A 20,634-nucleotide genomic window follows, 5' to 3' on the forward strand; every position below is an offset into this window, starting at 1 on the left:
CAGGCCTCACCCCAATATTTGTTCAATGAAGCAGTGCTGTATCTGGAACAAGTCCCAAGGCCTAGTTAAACACCAGGTGGTATACTAGGGTGTTTTTTTTTAAGTTAACAGATGGCTCAAACTTTTCATCTTTATGACGTGCAGCATAGTACTTGTGCAAGTGAAACTGTCTTCCAAGTACTTTATACAAGTAATACAATTACTCATATGACTCAACACTTCACATCATAAAAAGAACAGCAGGTAAGACAGATGCTGTACTCCTGTATTATTTATTACTCTGTATAACAGATACATCAAAGTAATGATATATATAAATACAGATATACACATACATACATTTAAATACAGTTATATATTAGTGGTATTCCATTTCTTCAGTTGTAAAATTAGGGGACTAAATTAATCATCTTGGTTTGAGTAAATGAATATAAACTACTACAAATCTAGCACTAGTGGGAATCCCAGGAGAAAGGAAAAGAGGTTGTCCAGTTTCATAAAAACTTGAACTGTACACTCTTAATTTTCTGGTAAAGTTATTGTAGTAAGAAGTTAATTAGGTCCACCCACAGGCATTTAGATCATTTCTTCAAATTTACCTGAGAAAAGGTTTTGGAGTGGGGGGAAGTCTAATGCTAAAAGATCATTTTTTCTCCTTTCCTGATTTGTCATACCACACAGCTTTCTATTCTCATACAACTTTGTCTCCTCAGACCAGCAGGCTAAGCTACAGAGGTATATGTATCCCTGGATACTGCAGTGAAATAAAGGCATCTTCAGAGGAAGCGCCATTATACTTTAAGTAGACAGGACCTACTTGCTCTAACTGCCAACCTACCCTCCCACTCCCAACTATCCCCCCATGCCAGGCATTCACCAGCTCCTGGTGTCCTATAAAGTGGTTAGCAAATGGACTCCTAGTGATATAGCGTACCCCATCAACAACTTTATTATGGGTAGTAATCATTGGCTGCCCTAGGAAGAGTCAGTGATAGTTTTAAATATTTGCCCAAGCCATTCATTGCCTCACCTCTAGATTCAAGCTACAAAACAAATCTGTGAACTCAGGCCACCTTACCCACCACGTGAAACAAAGCAAGTAGAAAGGTATTCTGAACAGACATTAAGAGTATGCAGCTGAAATATGTGCACCAAGAAATCAAAAACTTAGTTGTCACTCGATATTAAATTTGCTCAAACTAGTACCAGAATCAAAATCTTCTATAATCCATTAAATATATGTAGATTCCTCATTATTTTTTTGGTTTAACTGAAAAGCCAATTGGCATACATATTACTCCTCCTCCTGAGTAAAAATAAATCCTTAATTTCAGCAAATATTTTCCAAAGAAATTTCTAAGCCAAGTTTTGGTTTTATTATTATTTTTAATGTGGCTATCTTCTTGGTAAAATAATTATCTGAATGATATATCATTGTCCTTAGTGGTACTTCAGTAATGACTACTTACTCCTGACAGCTGTGACTAACAATGTTCTTTACCTGCCTATATTTTGGGAAATTATCATGCTAAACAAAATTTCATTTACTAATACCTATACAAAAGCCAGACACAAAAGTGTGCTTAGGCATACTGGAAAAAAAAAAACTGGATCATAAATATTATCATTTGTAAAATGAAAGAATAAAACAAGTCAATTGCTTTTTTAGTATCTACTTTAGCTGAAGCATATTACACAGGCCCTAAGTTAATTAGTTCACACACCTGAGGTCAGCTACCTACCTTGCCTTGCAATTATAAATATCATGAACAGTGTTTCTACAATTTCAAGAATTTGATCGTATTCTACCACACTTTCAGGAAAAATTAACACATGGAATAAAACTGACTTTCAAATTTACAACTATTAATTATCATCCCATTTCTGTTCTCCCCTTAACCCTAGCACAATGGAAAAAAAATGTTACAGGTTATACACATTTTAATTGAATGCAAATTGTTATTCTCATTTTAGTCAAGCTCTCTGACCCATTTATCCCAAAGATAATATTCTTTATTGCACATTAACTGTATAGCCACCCTATAATGAGTATTGGCACTCCATAAAGTCAACAATTTATACAGGCCCATGCTCTGGACGGTATCATGTAAAATTTCATTTTGAAAGAGTAAATCAGAGCTGACAAGATAGCTCACTTTGGAAGTGCACTTGCTTTGTTATGACCATGAATCAGGTTTTTTTTTTTTAACCTTTATTTATTTATTTATTTATTTTTAATAGAGACAGAGAGAAATTGTGAGGGAAGGGGAAACAGAGTGGGAGAGAAAGAGAGAGACACCTGCAGACCTACTTCATCACTCGTGAAGCTTTCCCCCCTGCAGGTGGGGGCTAGGGGCTTGAACCCAGATCCTTATGAACTGTAATGTGTGCGCTTAATCAGGTGCGCCACCACCTGGCCCCTTGACTCAGGTTTAAGAGCCATCCCACTCACTGAAGGAAGCATCAGTAATAAGAGTATCTTTTCTCTCTTCTCTGTTTCTCTACCTGAAAAAGTGGCCTGAAGTAGTGATGTTCCACTAATGACCCACCCCCAAAAAAAAAAAAAAACTGCAGTGAAAGAGTAAATCAGAAAGATATTCACAGAAGTGAAATTTAATTTGAGGAACAATGAGCAAATTAGCCATGTTATTTCCTGACTTCTAGTATAGGAACATCATCCATAGATACTTACTTTCTAAGTTTATACTGCTGTTACTTCACAAAGCATTTAACTTGGCACCATATCATTTTATTTCAGATATATATCCTATCATTCATTAGACAAAAAACAAATTTATCCCCCATCATTTTCTCTCGTTTTTTCTATACCAACTACAATGGTGTCTCCTCGATGTTTTCTTGAACAACCAACCACAATCCTATCCCAGAGTTTTCTCATAGCTATTTCTTCTGCTTAGAAATTTCTTTCCAAGTTTGTGCTATTATTACAAACTACACTGCTATGAATATAGATGTGAATAGATCTCTTCAAATGGGTATATTTGCTTCCTTTGGGCATATCCTCATGAGAAAACTCTTAAGACAGTTTACCACAAACATTGGATCAATCTATATTCCTATCAGCAGTGTAGAAGGGTTCCTTTTTCCTCACATCTTTGCCAATACTTACTGCTACTGTTCTTCCCAATGACAGATGACTGGTGAAGAAAACTGGAATATATATACACACTGAAATTCTCAGTTATTAAAATGATCAACTCATTTCCTTTGTCTCATATTGAATGGAGCTTGAAGAAATCATTAGGTTAGATAAACCAAAAGGAAATGGATAAATACCAGATAAACTCACCCACAGGAAGAACTTAAAAGCGGGGGTGGGGGTGGGGGTGGGGGGGTGGTAGATAGCATAATGGTTATGCAAAGAGACTCTCAATCCTGAGGCTCCAAAGTCCAAGGTTCAATCCCCCACACCACCATAAACAAGAGCTGGGCAATACTCTGGTGTTTTTTAAAAAAAGAAAAAAACTTTAAAACCAAGAGAGAAGGTGGAAACACCAAGTTAAACTTGAACTGGGTTCAGCATATTGCACCAATGCAAAGAACTGCCAGGAAGGGGGTGACTTTAGGGATACTAGAAAAGGACCTAAGTTTGGGGTCAGAGGGTACTGTAGATACCTATCACAAGGAGAGGAGAGATGGTAATCTTGTGTCAACAACTGTACTGTAATCCATTAACCCCCCCACAAAGAAAAAATAATAATAATAATAGTTCTTTCCTCAAATAACCATTTTACTATCTTTTTCACTCAAATTTCTGCTGAAATGTCAAATCTGTCCTGACCATGCTATTCAAAATAACACCTTCTATGACTCTCAAATCCTGGCTTTGATCCTCCTCATGTCATTTATTGCCAAATTTATGTCACCTCTCTTCAATCACATGAGCTACATAAAAATTGAGAATTCATTCTGACCATTATTATAGTCCCATAATAAATGACTATTTGGTATGGCTCAATAAAAGTGAGTTAAAAGATGCTTATTTTTTCTTTGTTTCTTTCCAACCCATGTAAATTCACTACTTTATTGTATTCAATACTGAAATTCCAGTTTCTAGAAACAGCTTACTTCTTGAAATATTCAGTAATCATGCTGAATAAATCCTGCATCCACCTGCTATTTTCAAATGTGCTCAAAATTGAAAACGATAAAATTGACATAGTTTATTAGTAACTGATATGATTAAATCCAAAATTCACTATTTCTCTAATTTCTAAAACTTTAAGCAGTTTTCACTGTTTAACACGGAAAGTATAATACATCCCTAAAAATTTTATGTGTAAAATAAATCATTTAACACCATATATTTATAGTCTTCAAAATATAACAAAAAATTACTTTGCTAAATTTACTAAATTATATGGTTTTATTACTATTACTTCATGCTTTCTTGATAATTATAGTCTTTTAGAAACAGCTGCAATCAATAGCAGAACAAAATCATAGCATAATTATAATCGAAGACATTTGAAAGCTTCAACTTCCTTCAAATGGGACAATAACTACAAAAATATTTAAAAATCATCAAAACATCATAATTTTTCACCAGTCATATTTATAACTTCCTTCATTTTCACAGAAGTAACTTTTTTTTCTTTCCGCTTTATTGGGGTGGGGGGACTAATGGTTTACAGAACATGACATTGGAATAACCTCTTATCTCCCCTAAGTGTCTGTAAGACACTCTCATGCCCAAACTAGATAGCTTCGTATCACCATACCCCAAGATATTTTAAGACTAAAAACAAATAGATTTTACAAATTCATTTCAGCCATTTTTCACCAACTATGCTGTTCATCTGCATTCTTAGGTTTTGTTTGTTCGTTTTACCAGAGCAGCACTGCTCAACTCTGGTAAATGGTGGTACAGGGAGTTGAACCTGAGACAATAGAACTTCATACATGAGAGCTTCTTTGCATAACCATTATGCTATCTCCCTTGCCTGAAATTCATTTACTTAAATTACTTTCTCTACTTATTTCACTTAAAATAATATCTTACAGTTCCATCCATTTGATTTTCTACTTAGAAAGAGAAAACTACACAACGACCCTGGATCCATACTCCCAGAGAGATAGAGAGTGGGAAGGCTACCAGGGGAGGGGGTGGGATGTGGAGATCGGGATATGGGAATTGTGCGGAATTGTACCCCTCTTATTCTATGGTTTTGTTAATGTCTCCTTTCTTAAATAAATTTTTTAAAAAATTTTAAAAAAAGAAAGAGAAAACTATCTGATTAAATAAGTCATACTCATGTGTGATTTGTGACAAGGGGAAATAATCATAATAAAATAAAATAAAATAAAATAACTCATCCCCAAGTACCTGGGCTATTACTAAAGATGATTAGATTAGGGATATAAGAACTCAGTTCCATGAGTATGACTCTCATAATAATGAAGAGATTTTTTGTTTTGTTTTGTTTTTAAGAAACAAAGAAGCAGTGAAGAATGAAAGACGCTTAACTCAGTGTGGAATAAAAATTTCTGAAACACGTAAACTTGGAAAAGAAAACAGGCAAGCAAAACTTTTCCAAGTCTTGTGAGAACTATGCTGATTATCTCTGGGAAGTGGGAGAGTGGGGACACAGTGTGGGTGTGGTGTGGAACTAAACGCTAAAATCTTACAATCTTGTAACCTATATTAATCAAAAAAATTTTAAAAAAAAAAAAACCACATTGAGAATGATACACATCAATAAAACAGGAAATAAGTGTTGGTGAAGATGTGGAGTAAGGACTCTGGTATATACTACTGGTGTGAATGCAAACTGGTGTAGCGCTTACAGAAAACAGTACGGATTGCCTTTAATGCAATGAAAATCAAAATGACTTATGTTCCAGCAATACCACCATTAGGCCTCCATCAAAAGAACATGAAAATATTAATTTGAAGAGACAATAGCAGCATATTCATAAAAACCAAGTAGTGGAAGCACCTTAAATATCTACAGATATATGGCTGGATAAAGAAGTTACGAGATATAAAGATTCAATGAAACACTACTATGCAATTAAAAGACAGTACTGTGTCCTTTAAGATAAAAATAGATGGAATTAGAGATGATAATGCTTACTGAAGTATGGCAGTTTAAGATAGCTACTGGATGTTTGCTCATATGTGTAAGAGATATAACTGGAACACATAAACTTGCAAAATAAAAAAGTAACCAATTTATCTCTATTTGGAAAAAAAAAAAAAGAGTGAAAGAGACCACAGCACTTAAGTGTGATGTGGGCCACTTTTTAAAATTTATTTATTTAGTTAATTATTCCACTTTTCTCTCTTTTAAAAAAAATTATAAAATTGAAATAATGACAAGACCATAGGGTGAGAGGGGTACAATTCCACACAGTTCCCACCACCAGAACTCCGTACCCATCCCGTCCCTTGAAAGCGTTCCTATTCTTTATCCTTCTGAGAGTATGGACCCAGGGTCATTATGGGGTGCAAAAGGTGGGAGGTCTGGCTTCTGTAATTTGCTTCCCTGCTGAACATGAGCATTGGCAGGTCAATCCATACTCCCAGCCTGTCTCTCTCTTTCCCTAGTGGGGCAGTAGTCTGGGGAGTTGGGGCTCCAGGACACATTGGTGGGGTCATCTGCCCAGGGAAGTCAGGTTGGCATCATGGTATCATCTGGAACTTGGTGGCTGAAAGAGTTAATATATAAAGCAGAACAAATTGTTGACTAATCATGAATCTAAAGGCAAGAATATTGTAGATTAAGATTTGGGGTCTCCATTTTGGAAAAAGCTAGTAGGTCTACTTTAGGTATATTCCAAGGGGCCCATGACCCTACTAGCTTTTCCCTGAGTCTGACAGCTAACATGCCGGTGGACCCAAGGTATTGTCTGGGGAAATGGTGTCACAGTTGGAAAAAGGACTTTCTAGTCCTTTCTAGTCCTCCAGCTGGATCAGGGAAGAGAGTAGCTACTAAAATATGGGAAAGGTATACATATATTGTTAACTGTAAACCCCATCGATTTGATCTTGTGCCCATATTCAGCATAGGAGCCTATGTAACCTCTGCATCCCTGTAAGTCTGAGCTTGCATTCTGTAGTCACAGCTAGGAACATTCAAGGCTGCACTAATTTCAGGACCCATCTTCATCAAGTGGTAGAGTATGTTGTCTAAAGTCCCTTCAGAGAATGGAACAGTCCCTACCATTATTGATCCACATTGAAGGCAGTGGCCAGTTTTGAACCTGGGTCAAGCACCTGGCAAAGTAGCACATTATCCAAGTATGATGCTTCACTGGGCCCTAACAGTGAAGACACTATAAAAGAGTTTGGAATTAAAAGTGGATAAAAAAGAAAAGAAAATGGAGGAAACAGCACAAAGCAAACCGACTGAAACTAAGTTAAGTGTCCACAAACCTCTCCTACAAAGTGTCCTTTCTCTGTGTGTTCACTTGCAAATTCTCATCTCTTAAGCTGTCCACAGGTCACTAACTCAAATGTCTACAGGTGGGCAACAGAAGTGACTCAATAACAGCTATCAAGAGGTACTGGCATGAAAGAGAGTGGCAAAGGGGCAGCTGCTATTTAGCTGTGGCCATTCAGAGAAAAACAGGTAAAGCATTGCCACATCATTCAGTTGTTCCAAGAAAGCCGGCAAGATAGGTATTCAAATGTGAATATGTCACTTTGTTTCAATATTATGTAAGTCAAAGAAAACTTTCAGATAACTCAGATGGGGTTGACAAGTCATCAGCTCTACTGCCCAAGAGTCCCTATCTTGTCTAGACTGCACCTCTGCATGGTGTGTGGAGGAGGACTGCTGACAGTGGGTAGACTTCTTTATGAACAAGCAACCAGTTTGGCATTTTCAAGATGAAGAATTGGCTAGTGAAATCTGAAGTGATGAAATCTCATTAAAAATTTGCATTGTTCTCTATGTAGACCTAGAGAAGAACAATCCAGATATTGCTAAGCTATTCAATAACAAACCTGCTTTCCTTTGGACAAAAGTCAGATGTGCTCAGAAAACTAAAAAATTTTTTTTTAAGTTTTAGAAATAGATGACACAAGCCCAGTGATGGCACGTTTGGTTGAACAATATATTACAATGAGAAAGGACCCAGGCTTAAGCCCCCAGTCCCCACCCAAAGGGGGAAAGCTTCACAAGTAGTGAAGTAGTGCTGCAGGTGTCTCTCATCTGCTCTATTTTTCCTTTCCCTCTTCAATATCTATCATTTCTATCCAATAAATAAATAGAGAATAAAAATAAATATATGACATAAAGTCAACCCCTCAACCTTAGCCACCCTCTTCAGCTCTACCTACTGCATGCCATTTTGTGTAGAATGATTTATTTTAATATGTAACTCGATTTTAAAACTCATCTATACAAATGTTTCCTGATCTTGGATTCTACAATGGGAGGCTACATGGTTGTCTTTCTTAATATCTTGTATATGTTTCTCCCCTTGTAGCTGATATCTAGTCTCAATCATTAGAATGCTTTTTGAAACAGAAGGTGAATTTCATACAAGCAAACAAATCTGAGCATGCCATGAAATTTAGGCTACTTAACTCACGGCAGACCTGTCCCAGGTCAGGCCTGCCAGCTGCTGTGCTTCTTCTGTTCTTGTTTCTGCCCAGGCCTGTAACTATTTACAGTTTTGCACCTGTCAAAAGCTTAAAACAATGACTTTCCTTGTTTCTCCAGGTTTGTAGACTGTTAAGTGAACTCAGTTTCAAAACAAAGCACTGAGAGCACACAAGTTATAAGTGTCACTCTCATTAGGTTAAAAAAAATTTTTTTTACAGAAACAAAATAACAAAGATAGAAAGCACAAAGTAGGGTTTTGATGGCTAATATATAAAATATTAAAGTAGCGATCTCTGTCTTCAGCAGAAGATACTATCTTCATGAATGGCTAATATACACAACATACACACAATCCAAAATCAAGATCTCCAAAATCAGAATTCAGATATAAAAGAATGGCTACATTTTTAACATGTGGTCTGGAAAAAAAATGGGCTACTTTTAAAATACCAAGTGCAAATAATACAAGAGTATAATAAACAGTCATCAAATTGGAAAACTGGCCACTACTACTACTATTGTTCAATTTACAATTTGGTAGGGGGATGAGGGAGAGACTTTTTTTTCTTAATTCACTAGATAGATAAAAATTAAATTACTAAGCAATCAAGAGTAGAAAGGGGGGCTGGGTGATGATATACCTGGTTAAGCACACATGTTACAGTGCCCAAGATCCTGGGTTCAAGCCCCGAGTCCCCACCTGCAGAGAGAAAGCTTCACAAGTGGTAAAACAGGGCTCAGGTGTCTCTCTCCCTATCTACCCATTCCTCTCAATTTCTGGCTGTCTCTATCCAATAAAGATAACAAAAAGATGTTTGAGAGAGAGAGAGAGAAAAGAAAAGATCAATAAAGCAGATGGTGGTTCTTTGGGCTAGCCCAACTTCTCATTTTAAGCTGTAAACGGGTCTTCTCCTACAGTTACTTCTGCAATTGGCAGCAAAAGAGAGCTCTGGCTAGCCGAGAACCGATTCTTCTAAGTTATACAACTCAGTGCAGAAGGTGTGTATGTCTTTAAGAAATCAGCAGCTCTGGGTAAACTGTGTGCATCTGGTGAACACATGTTCAGGTACAGGTAAACACATGATTTCAGTAATCACTTCCAACACCATCTGTCAAGCAGGTAGCTCAAAACCTATTCAACAGAAAATGCAGTTTGAAGTGATTTTAAAACAAGTATATGTCTCATCAGCCTATGAAAAGCAAAGATGAAACTGCGAACCTAGAAAACTGTCTACTCTGTCCTGAATGTACTCGGAGCAGGGGCAGGCAGGTTCATTCTTGCAAATGAAAAAGATGATAATCCTACACAGATTGGCAAACACAGGAATCTGATTAATTATCCTCAAAAGAAAATTTCTTATGTTTGAAAAATCGGCAGTAATTTATTCATTGCTAATCAATGGCTAACAAGACTCGTCTCTGTAACACAGTAAAGTGTGTCACCTGTCTATAAATCCACTTCGCCATTAATTAAGGGATAAATTACTCTGATGACAAATGCTTTGAAATCTTTCTCAATAGTATAAAGTCATTTTGAAAAAGTATCAACCTAACGCAAGAAAAAAGGGTAAGAAAAAAAAAAATAACAGAGGGAATGAAAAAAAAATTCCAAATAAGAGTTTTTGAATCACAAAATATGAGCTATTTGAGAGAATTTTTTTTTAATCTTACAATTCTGTTTTGATGAATGTCTATAAAGCTCTGGACTTTCCATGTCTGACTGATATTAGTTAAGCATTTAATAAAGACAATGTTATATTGCACCAAAGTAAACGACTCTGGGGTTGGGGGGAGGGTTCAGGTCCTAGAACATGATGGCAGAGGAGGACCTAATGGGGGCTGAATTGTTTTTTTTTTTTATCATTGTTGTAGTTATTATTATTGTTGTTATTGCTATCATTGTTGTTGGATAGGACAGAGAAATGGAGCGAGGAGAAGACAGAGAGGGGGAGAGAAAGATAGACACCTGCAGACCCACTTCATCGCCAGTGACTCCCCTGGAGGTGGGAGAGTTGGGGGCTCAAACCAGATCATTGAGTTTTATGCCATGTGCACTTAACCCACTGCACCACTGGGGGCTGAATTGTTACATGGAAAACTGAGAAATGTTACATATGTACTATTGTATTTTATTGTTGACTGTATACCATTAATCCCCCAGTAAATAAATTTTTAAAAAATAAAGTAAGTATTACCAAATCTTAAACTAATGTTATGGTTAAAATAAAAAAACATCCTGTTTTGAAGACACCTATCATGATAAAATGAGAAACTGTACCTATTTGTCAATATCTATACCATAAATTATTAAGATCACCACCCCCAATAAAATGATTTTTTTTAATCACTCTAAAGATAAAATTGGTTCAGTGGGATACTGAATGTTCATTCATCTAAAATTCATTTGTCAGTCACTGACTGTTGACACACACAATGCTCTATGTCACCATTAGGGCACGATATCATGGCATCAATGTTAACGTACGCTGGAACACCACAAAAGCAGTCTAGAACTCAATACTGATAGTACTAAGCAACTGTACTACGAAACAAAGAATTTTACTGACTTAAAGTATACAAAGTATCTACTATTACAAATACTGTCGGCCCCTTTAAAACACTGGATAGCCAGGCAGACAGTGAGCACAGCAGTAGCTCAAAGAGCTTGCATGGGAGAGGTTCCAGGTTGGATTTCCAAAGCCACCAATAGCTAGAGTTAGTCAGTGCTCTAGTCAAAATATACTTGAGTGTAAAAGGTAAATATATTTGTCATATGCACGACCCAGGTTCAAGTCGTTCCCCACACCACTGAAGGAAATTTCAGTGCTATGATTTCAATTTCTATCTCTGCCTCTATCGAAATGAAATATCCTGGAAACAAGTACTGGTGAGGACATGAAGTAAAACGGACTCTAGTATATTGATGGTTTTCATTTTGACACAATTTTAAGAACTGACTGATTGATGGATTGATTGGATAAAAAATAAATTGAGAGAGAAGGGGGAGATAGAAAAAGATGCCTGAACACTGCTTCATGGCTTGTGAAGTTTCCCCCTACAGATGCGGACTAGGGGATAGAACCCAAGTCTTTGTGTATGCTCAACCAGGTGCACCCCACCCAGTCACCATAACTTGCCACAATTTTATAAATGAAAATACCAGGGCTGTGGAAATACAAAGCACCAGATTTATATGCCCAGAGGCCTCGTAATCCCAAATTCAGTCCCCAATATAACTATAAATGCTTACAGAACAGGGAGCCAGATGGTGGCACACCTAGTTAAGTGCACATTACAATGTACAAGAATCTAGATTCAAGCCTACCTACCTTCAAGGAAAAATCTTGACAAGCAATGAAGCAGTGTTGCATGTGTCTCCCTGTCTCTCTCCTATATCTCTCCACTCCCTTTCAATTTCTCTGTCTCTATCCAAATAAATACATAGATAAAAAAATTGGGTTGCCAAGCAGTGTTCTGATATCTCTCTAGAAAATAAAATATTTATGATAATTATAAGATTTGATAGGACAGAGAGAAATTGAAAGAGAAGGAAGAGAGAAAGAGGGCAAAAAAAAGAGACAGCTGCAGCACTGCTGCACCACTCATGGAGCTTCCACCCTGTAGAAAGGGACTGCAGGCTTGAACCCAGGCCTTTGTGCACTGTCATATGTGCACTCCACCAGGTACACCACTGCCAGACCCTAAATGAATTTTTTAAAAATAAAGTTTTGCAGAGGAAGATGGCGGACTGAGAAGCTGCTAGCAGCGTGTGCTCTAATCACATCTGGAAACGGTAGGATTTTCTGCCTTTAGCAGGCCAGTCAATAATTATAGTCACCAGAGAGGTGACTATAATTTAATTTGGGTTAAGAATTAGAGTAAAGGTGGCACGGACTAGCGGGCGGGCTGCTCCAGACTTCCCAGGCGGCGCCGGGCAAGGCGGGTGCGCCGGGCATTGTCCTCCTCCCGGGAAGGCGGCTCCTCCGCCAGTTGCAGAGCGCTGCTGGGCGGCCGGCAGAGGACCCAGAAGGAGCACTATAGCTCGGGGGCTTTCTCTTGGGAGTCTCCAGGGACTACCACGACCCTGAGGGCGGATCCAAAGACTTCTTAAGTATAGCTCTCATTGTATCAAAGGACTTGGAGCTAGTTTTCATTTTCGAGAAATCCTTTAAAAAAGTCTGGAGGGGGGGTTTTCCTGGAAGATGGCGGACTGAGAAGCTGCTAGCCGCTGAGCTCCGATCACATCTCATGGAACAGTAGGATTTTCTGCCTTTAGCAGGCCAGACAATAAGGGGTCATAGTGGTGACAAGGAGGTGACTATAACTTAATTTGGGTTAAGAATTAGAGTAGAGGAAAAAATTCTTTTTTCTTCCTTTTAATTTTCAAGCATACCTCCTTCCACCCCCCATAAGCAGTCCCTGGGGACCAGCTCCTAGCAGGATACCCCACACCACCAAACAGGGTGCTTTTTTTGAATTCACTGATACACATTTGGGAAGTTCCTTGCACTGCTCTTTAATTACAACTCTTTTTCTTATCTTCTCCCTTTTCTCTCTCTTGTCTCTCTCTCTCTTTTTTTTTTTTAATCTTGTCATACACTTCTTCCTTCTTCTTTGCCTTTCTGAATTTGTGAATTACATTGGGGAAGAAATCTGACTCAGAGCGGACTCTCTATGTGTGTATCTCTGCTCTAGTTCCCTTTCCCCCTCGTTACCCCTTGAATATACAGTGGATAGTAGATTTGCATAACTGTCTATTCTTGCTATCCTCTCTTTCTTTTCTCTTTCTTCACTGGGATTTGGTTACTATTTTTTCACGGACTGGAGAAATTGTTGGCTAACTGGTAACGATTAAACTACTTCAATACTTACTTCAGTTGCTACTGTAATTCCGGAGGTTGGTGAGTGCAATTGTCATAAAGGTATTTAGTACAGTGTTACTTGTACTCAAGACACAACAACTGAGGAACAACAGAGCATAAAAAAAAAGAAGAAAGAAACACATAAATAAAAAAATGGGTAGATCAAAAACAAATAAAACTGCTACTCCAATGAATGAAGACAAGAGCCCAGAAGAAACTACAAATCAGCCAGAAGTAACCATAGATAATAAAAGTATGCAAGCAATAATAAACTTATTAATCAAAGAAATGAAAACAACATTGGAGGAAAAGAATGGCAGTATTAGGGAAACAACAGTTGAGACCCCCAAGGAAAATACTGATTATCTTGAGGCAATTAAAGAACTGAAAGCTGAAATAGCTGTAATGAAGAAAGAAGTTGAGGCAAGGGAAAGCAGACTAACAGAAGCAGAAAACAGAATTAGTCAGACAGAGGATGAATTAGAGAAAACAAAGAAAGAGGTGAAAGAGCTTAAAAAGAGATTGAGAGACACTGAAAACAACAACAGAGACATATGGGATGATCTCAAAAGAAGTAACATTCGTATAATTGGCCTGCCAGAGGAAGAAAGAGAGGAAGGGGAAGCAAACATTCTAGAGGAAATAATACAAGAAAACTTCCCATACCTGAATAACAGAAAGGATATCAAGGTTCAAGAGGCCCAGAGAGTACCAAACAGAATCAACCCAGACCTGAAGACACCAAGACACATCATAGTCACAATGAGAAGAAGTAAGGATAAAGAAAGGATCCTAAAGGCTGCAAGAGAGAAACAAAAAGTCACATGCAAGGGAAAACCCATAAGATTATCTGCAGACTTCTCAACTCAAACACTAAAAGTCAGAAGGGAGTGGCAAGATATCTATAGAGCCCTGAATGAAAAAGGGTTTCAACCAAGGATAATATATCCTGCTAGACTTTCATTCAAACTAGATGGAGGGATCAAAACCTTCTTAGACAAACAACAGTTAAAGGAGGCAACCATCACCAAGCCGGCCCTGAAAGAGGTACTAAAAGACCTCTTATAAACAAGAACATCACTATAATACTTGCAATATATCAGAGCAAACAATTTTTTTTTAGAACAATGGCACTACAATACATTAAATCCATAATATCAATAAATGTCAATGGCTTAAACTCACCCATCAAAAGGCACAGAGTGGGGGGATGGATCAGAAAACACAACCCAACCATATGCTGCTTGCAAGAATCCCATCTATCACAACAAGATAAACACAGACTTAAAGTGAAAGGATGGAAAACTAACATACAGGCTAACGGACCACAAAAAAGGGCAGGAACAGCCATTCTCATCTCAGATAAGATAGATTTTAAATTAAATAAAGTAATAAAAGATAGGCAAGGACATTACATAATCAATCAGCCAAGAAGACTTAACCAAGAGGATCAATCAGCCAAGAAGACTTAACAATTATTAACATCTATGCACCCAACGAGGGACCATCTAAATACATTAAGCATCTACTGAAAGAATTTCAAAAATACATCAATAGTAATACAATAATAGTGGGAGACTTCAATACCCCACTCTCACACTTAGACAGATCAACAAAGCAGAGAACCAATAAAGATACAAGAGAATTGAATGAAGAGATCGACAGTCTAAACCTCTTGGACATTTTCAGACTCCTCCACCCCAAAAAACTGGAATACACCTTCTTTTCAAATCCACATAACACATACTCAAGAATAGACGACATGTTAGGCCACAAAGACAGCATCAATAAATTCAAGAGCATTGAAATCATCCCAAGTATCTTCTCAGACCACAGTGGAGTAAAACTAACATTTAACAACAAACGGAAAATTATTAAAAGACACAGAATTTGGAAACTAAACAACATGCTCCTTAAGAACCACTGGGTCAGAGACTCACTCAAACAGGAAATTCAAATGTTCCTGGAAACTAATGAAAATGAAGACACAACCTATCAAAATATTTGGGACACAGCTAAAGCAGTACTGAGAGGGAAACTTATAGCCATACAATCAAATATTAAACACCAAGAAGAAGCCCAAATGAACGACCTTACTGCACACCTCAAGGACTTAGAGGAAGAGGAACAAAGAAACCCTAAAGCAACCAGAAGAACAGAAATCACTAAAGTTCGAGCAGAAATAAACAACATCGAAAATAAAAGAACCATACAAAAGATCAATGAAGCCAAATGTTGGTTCTTTGAAAGATTAAACAAAATTGACAAACCCCTAGCCAGACTTACCAAACAAAAAAGAGAGAAGACTCAAATTAATAGAATTGTAAATGATGCAGGAGATATCACAACTGACACCACAGAAATCCAGAGAATCCCGTGAAACTTCTATAAAGAACTATATGCCACCAAGCTAGAGAATCTGGAAGAAATGGAACAATTCCTAGAAACCTATGCACTTCCAAAACTGAACCAAGAAGAACTACAAAATCTAAATGCACCAATCACAGACAAAGAAATTGAAACCATTATTAAGAATCTCCCCAACAACAAAAGTCCTGGACCAGATGGCTTCACAAATGAATTCTACAAAACTTTCAGGAAACAGTTAATACCCATACTTCTTAAGCTATTCCATAAGACTGAAGAAACAAGCTTCTTTAAGAGAATAGAACAAACACTACAATCATTTATCTGGAACATGAAAACACCTAGAATTGCCAAAAACATCTTGAGGAAAAGAAACAGAAATGGAGGCATCATACGCCCAGACCTTAAACTATATTATAAAGCCATCATCATCAAAACACCATGGTACTGGAACAAAAATAGGCACACAGACCAGTGGAACAGAATTGAAAGCCCAGAAGTAAATCCCAACACCTATGGGCATCTAATCTTTGATAAGGGGGCCCAAAGGATTAAATGGAAAAAGGAGGCTCTCTTCAATAAATGGTGCTGGGAAAACTGGGTTGAAACATGCAGAAGAATGAAATTGAACCACTTCATCTCACCAGAAACAAAAATCAACTCCAAATGGATCAAAGACCTAGATGTCAGGCCAGAAACAATCAAATACTTAGAGGAAAACATTGGTAAAACACTTTCCCACCTACACCTCAAGGACATCTTTGATGAATCAAACCCAATTGCAAGGAAGACTAAAGCAGAAACAAACCAATGGGACTACATCAAACTGAAAAGCTTCTCCACATCCAAAGAAACCATTAAACAAACAGAGAGACCCCTCACAGAATGGGAGAAGATCTTCACATGCCATACAGCAGACAAGAAACTAATCACCAAAATATATAAAGAGTTCAGCAAACTTAGCACCAAAAAAGCAAATGACCCCATCCAAAAATGGGCAGAGGATATGAACAAAACATTCACCTCAGAGGAGATCCAAAAGGCTAACAAACATATGAAAAACTGCTCTAGGTCACTGATTATCAGAGAAATGCAAATTAAGACAACACTAAGATACCACCTCACTCCTGTAAGAATAGCATACATCAAAAAGGACAGCAGCAACAAATGCTGGAGAGGCTGTGGGGACAGAGGACCACTTTTACATTGCTGGTGGGAATGTAAATTGGTACAGCCTCTGTGGAGAGCAGTCTGGAAAACTCTCACAAGGCTAGACATGGACCTTCCATATGATCCAGTAATTCCTCTCCTGGGGTTATACCCCAAGGACTCCATAACACCCAACCAAAAAGAGGTGTGTACTCCTATGTTCATAGCAGCACAATTCATAATAGCTAAAACCTGGAAGCAACCCAGGTGCCCAACAACAGATGAGTGGCTGAGAAAGCTGTGGTATATATACACAATGGAATACTATGCAGCTATAAAGAACAATGAACCCACTTTCGCTGACCCATCTTGGATGGAGCTAGAAGGAATTATGTTAAGTGAGCTAAGTCAGAAAGATAAAGATGAGTATGGGATGATCCCACTCATCAACAGAAGTTGATTAAGAAGATCTGAAAGGGAAACTAAAAGCAGGACCTGATCAAATTGTAAGTAGGGCACCAAAGAAAAAACCCTGTGGTGAGGGGTAGACATGCAGCTTCATGGGCCACTGGTGGGTGGGAGTGGGCGGGAGGGATGGGTCACAGTCCTTTGGTGGTGGGAATGGTGTTTATGTACACTCCTAGCAAAATGTAGACATATAAATCAGTAGTTAATTAATATGAGAGGGGGAAAATCAATTGTATGTCTCAAAGTTTCTCAAAACACAAACTAAATCCCTTTAATATATAGGCTGTGTATTTGATATGCGGACTCTCTCAAAAGCCTAGACCAAGTAGATTAGAAGCATCCAATAGCACAGCTATATACAAGATACTGGATACTGTACTGCAAACCATAACAAAAGGACTTTTCAAAGTTAATCCAATTAACAAATAATGTGATTATAACATTAACTATCCATTGTCTTTTTGAACCCTAAGACAGCAGGAACCTCACATCTCCACTATAGAGCCCCTACTTCCCCCAGTCCTGGAACCCTTGGATAGGGCCCACTTTCCCGTATGCATCTCCCAATCCAAACCAAATAATATTGCATCCGCCGATCACAACCTAACCAACGCAACTATTGCCACCTCAACATGCTTCACCTCAGACTGTGTCCAGAGACTTCACGTGTGGAATGACAACCCTTCAGCTTCATTACTCGGGTGAGACCTTTCCTTTTATAGTACACTCTAATTTCATCTCAGGTAGTTCACTTTCTAACAAAGTCCAATAACCTAGATATACACCAGTTTCTGTGAGAGAGAGCTTATGTGCACACGTATCCATAAACTACTGCAAAATATATACCTGAAAGCAGAAGTACACTAGAGTTTGCAGTGAGTACCTCCCTAACACTTCCTCTCCACTATTCCAAGCTTGGGATCCATGATTGCTCAACAAATTGTTTGGCTTCGTATGTTAACTCTCTTTTCAATCACCAGGTTCCAGATGCTACCAGGATGCTGGCCAGGCTTCCCTGGATTGAAGACCCCACCAATGTGTCCTGGAGCTCCGATTCCCCAGAGACACACCTTACTAGGGAAAGAGAGAGACAGACTGGGAGTATGGACCAACCAGTCAATGCCCATGTTCAGCGGGGAAGCAATTACAGAAGTCAGACCTTCTACCTTCTGCAACCCTCAACGACCCTGGGTCCATGTTCCCAGAGGGCTAGAGAATGGGAAAGCTATCATGGGAGGGGGTGGGTTATGGAGATTGGGTGGTGGTAATTGTGTGGAGTTGTACCCCTCCTACCTTATGTTTTTGTTCATTAATCCTTTCTTAAATAAAAAATTTTTTAAAAATAATAATAAAAAATAAAGTTTTGCTTTGTGCTTACCCTTTCTGTTCTTGTTTCTTAAGTTCTGCCTAGGAGTGACATCATTCCACACTCATTCTTCTCATTCTGGCTCACTTTAGAACTGAATCGTTAGTGATGGACTTGATGTAGTATATACAAATGTTGATTTGATAAGCTACCTAAAACTTATGAAACACCACAATGCAACATTACTTCATTACTTTACATTACTTTTATTATTATTAACATTACGACATTATTTTTATTTTTTAATATCTACATAAAGAAAGGGCACAATTTTAGAAATACTTTTGTGGTCTTGATCTTCAATAAATCAGAAGCAAAAACTAAGGCTACTATATGTAGCTGTAGATGGATATCAATATTAAGTACATTAACTAAAAATGATTTAATATATGAAATCTATCCCTAGAAGAAACATGTCACTCTAGAATAATTCAGTCATTTGTACTATTCCTCACTCCATATTTCTGGTAAAGCACAAAATTATAGTTATTCTTCCTCTTGAAAAAAAAAACACAAGGAGGAAAGATTCACAAATGGTGGAGCATGTCTGCAGGTGTCTGTGTCCTTATCTTCCTCTTCCCTCTCAATTCCCCCCAGCAAATAAATAAATAAATAAGTAAAATATAGAAAAGAAGAAAAAACACAAAATGTTCCAACAGCTAACAATTCTAGAAATCTCAAGAGTGAAGTAGAGTGGAAATGAATAACAAATGTTTCCTATTTCAAGTAAGAAAATAAACAGAAATAGTTAATATGTTAACTAATAATGGTATTTCTGACTAAAAAGAAAAAGCAATAGTTACATGCACAGGAGGGGAGGAAGGGCAGGAGGGAAGCAAAAAATGTGAGAGATCTAACTAAATAATGAAAGGCCAATCCTCTCAAAGCAATTGAGATCCCATCCATCACAGTGCAAGCTCTAGGTCTTTCTGGTGCATTCTATTAAGTCTGATACACTGGGGGGGAGGGACAAAAATATTGTGTAAAATGTCTCAACCCCCATGAATAAGCAAAATCTGTCATACTTATAAAAACAATTTCATAGAACACGAAGTTTAAAACTCCACACAATGTTCAAAATGTGTGTGTGTGTGTAGAAATAATGTATGCAAACTACTATACAAATTCTTTACATCAAAAAAAATCTTAACATCAGAAAAGATAACAGAAATGAAAGACTTTTAAACATGAAGTGAAAGAAAAATAGTTTTTAGTATTTCTTCCCACTCAACTGCACTAGAAATACTTTAACCTGGGAGTATGCCCACCCTTCCCACCCAACTGCATTAGAAATATTTTAACTAACCTGGGAGTATGCTATGCCCACCCCACTCTGGAGACAAGAAAATAATAAATTCAACCAAGCTACATAATACATTTCCTTAGGCAGGTCCATAGTGTCTTCTCTGAATTATGTAAGCATTAATAACTTAGTACTTTCTCCAAACTCAGAAGAGATTATTTTCGAATGTTTCTATTATTCACTGCTTTCCTCAGAAGATACAGGGAAAGAAATGAGGCAGAGGACAACCACAAATAGAGAAGTCACTGGTTAAGAGCACAAATAAGGGACTGGGGAGAGAGCACAGTGGTTATCCAAAATGGCTTTCATGCCTGGGGCACCAAAGGTGTGAAGTTTAATCGCCAATACCATCAGACTCTGAGGAGTTCAGCACTGCTCTGGTGGGATCTAGGGGTGGGATTGTAGGAGGGGGGAGGAAGGAAGCACAAATAAGGAAGTTTAGTACAACTACAAATTAAATTAAGAGTGTGTTTTGTTCTGCCAGCTACAGCTTTCACTTAGCCTGGTACTCTTGCTCCCCTTATCTCAAGCCATTATGTGAAA

General features: G+C 37.8%; 1 protein-coding gene across 1 annotated transcript in view; it reads right to left on the reverse strand.

Moving 5' to 3' along the window:
* The window catches only part of CDKAL1 (CDK5 regulatory subunit associated protein 1 like 1), a 603,322-nt gene that overhangs the window by 454,753 nt on the left and 127,935 nt on the right, over positions 1-20,634 (reverse strand). Inside the window, exon 6 of the mRNA XM_060190801.1 lies at positions 1,743-1,813. Within this exon, the coding sequence (XP_060046784.1) occupies positions 1,743-1,813 (71 nt within the window). The remainder of the gene's footprint in view (positions 1-1,742; positions 1,814-20,634) is intronic.

This window comes from Erinaceus europaeus, chromosome 4 (assembly GCF_950295315.1).
Source record: "Erinaceus europaeus chromosome 4, mEriEur2.1, whole genome shotgun sequence".
NCBI lineage: Eukaryota > Metazoa > Chordata > Mammalia > Eulipotyphla > Erinaceidae > Erinaceus > Erinaceus europaeus.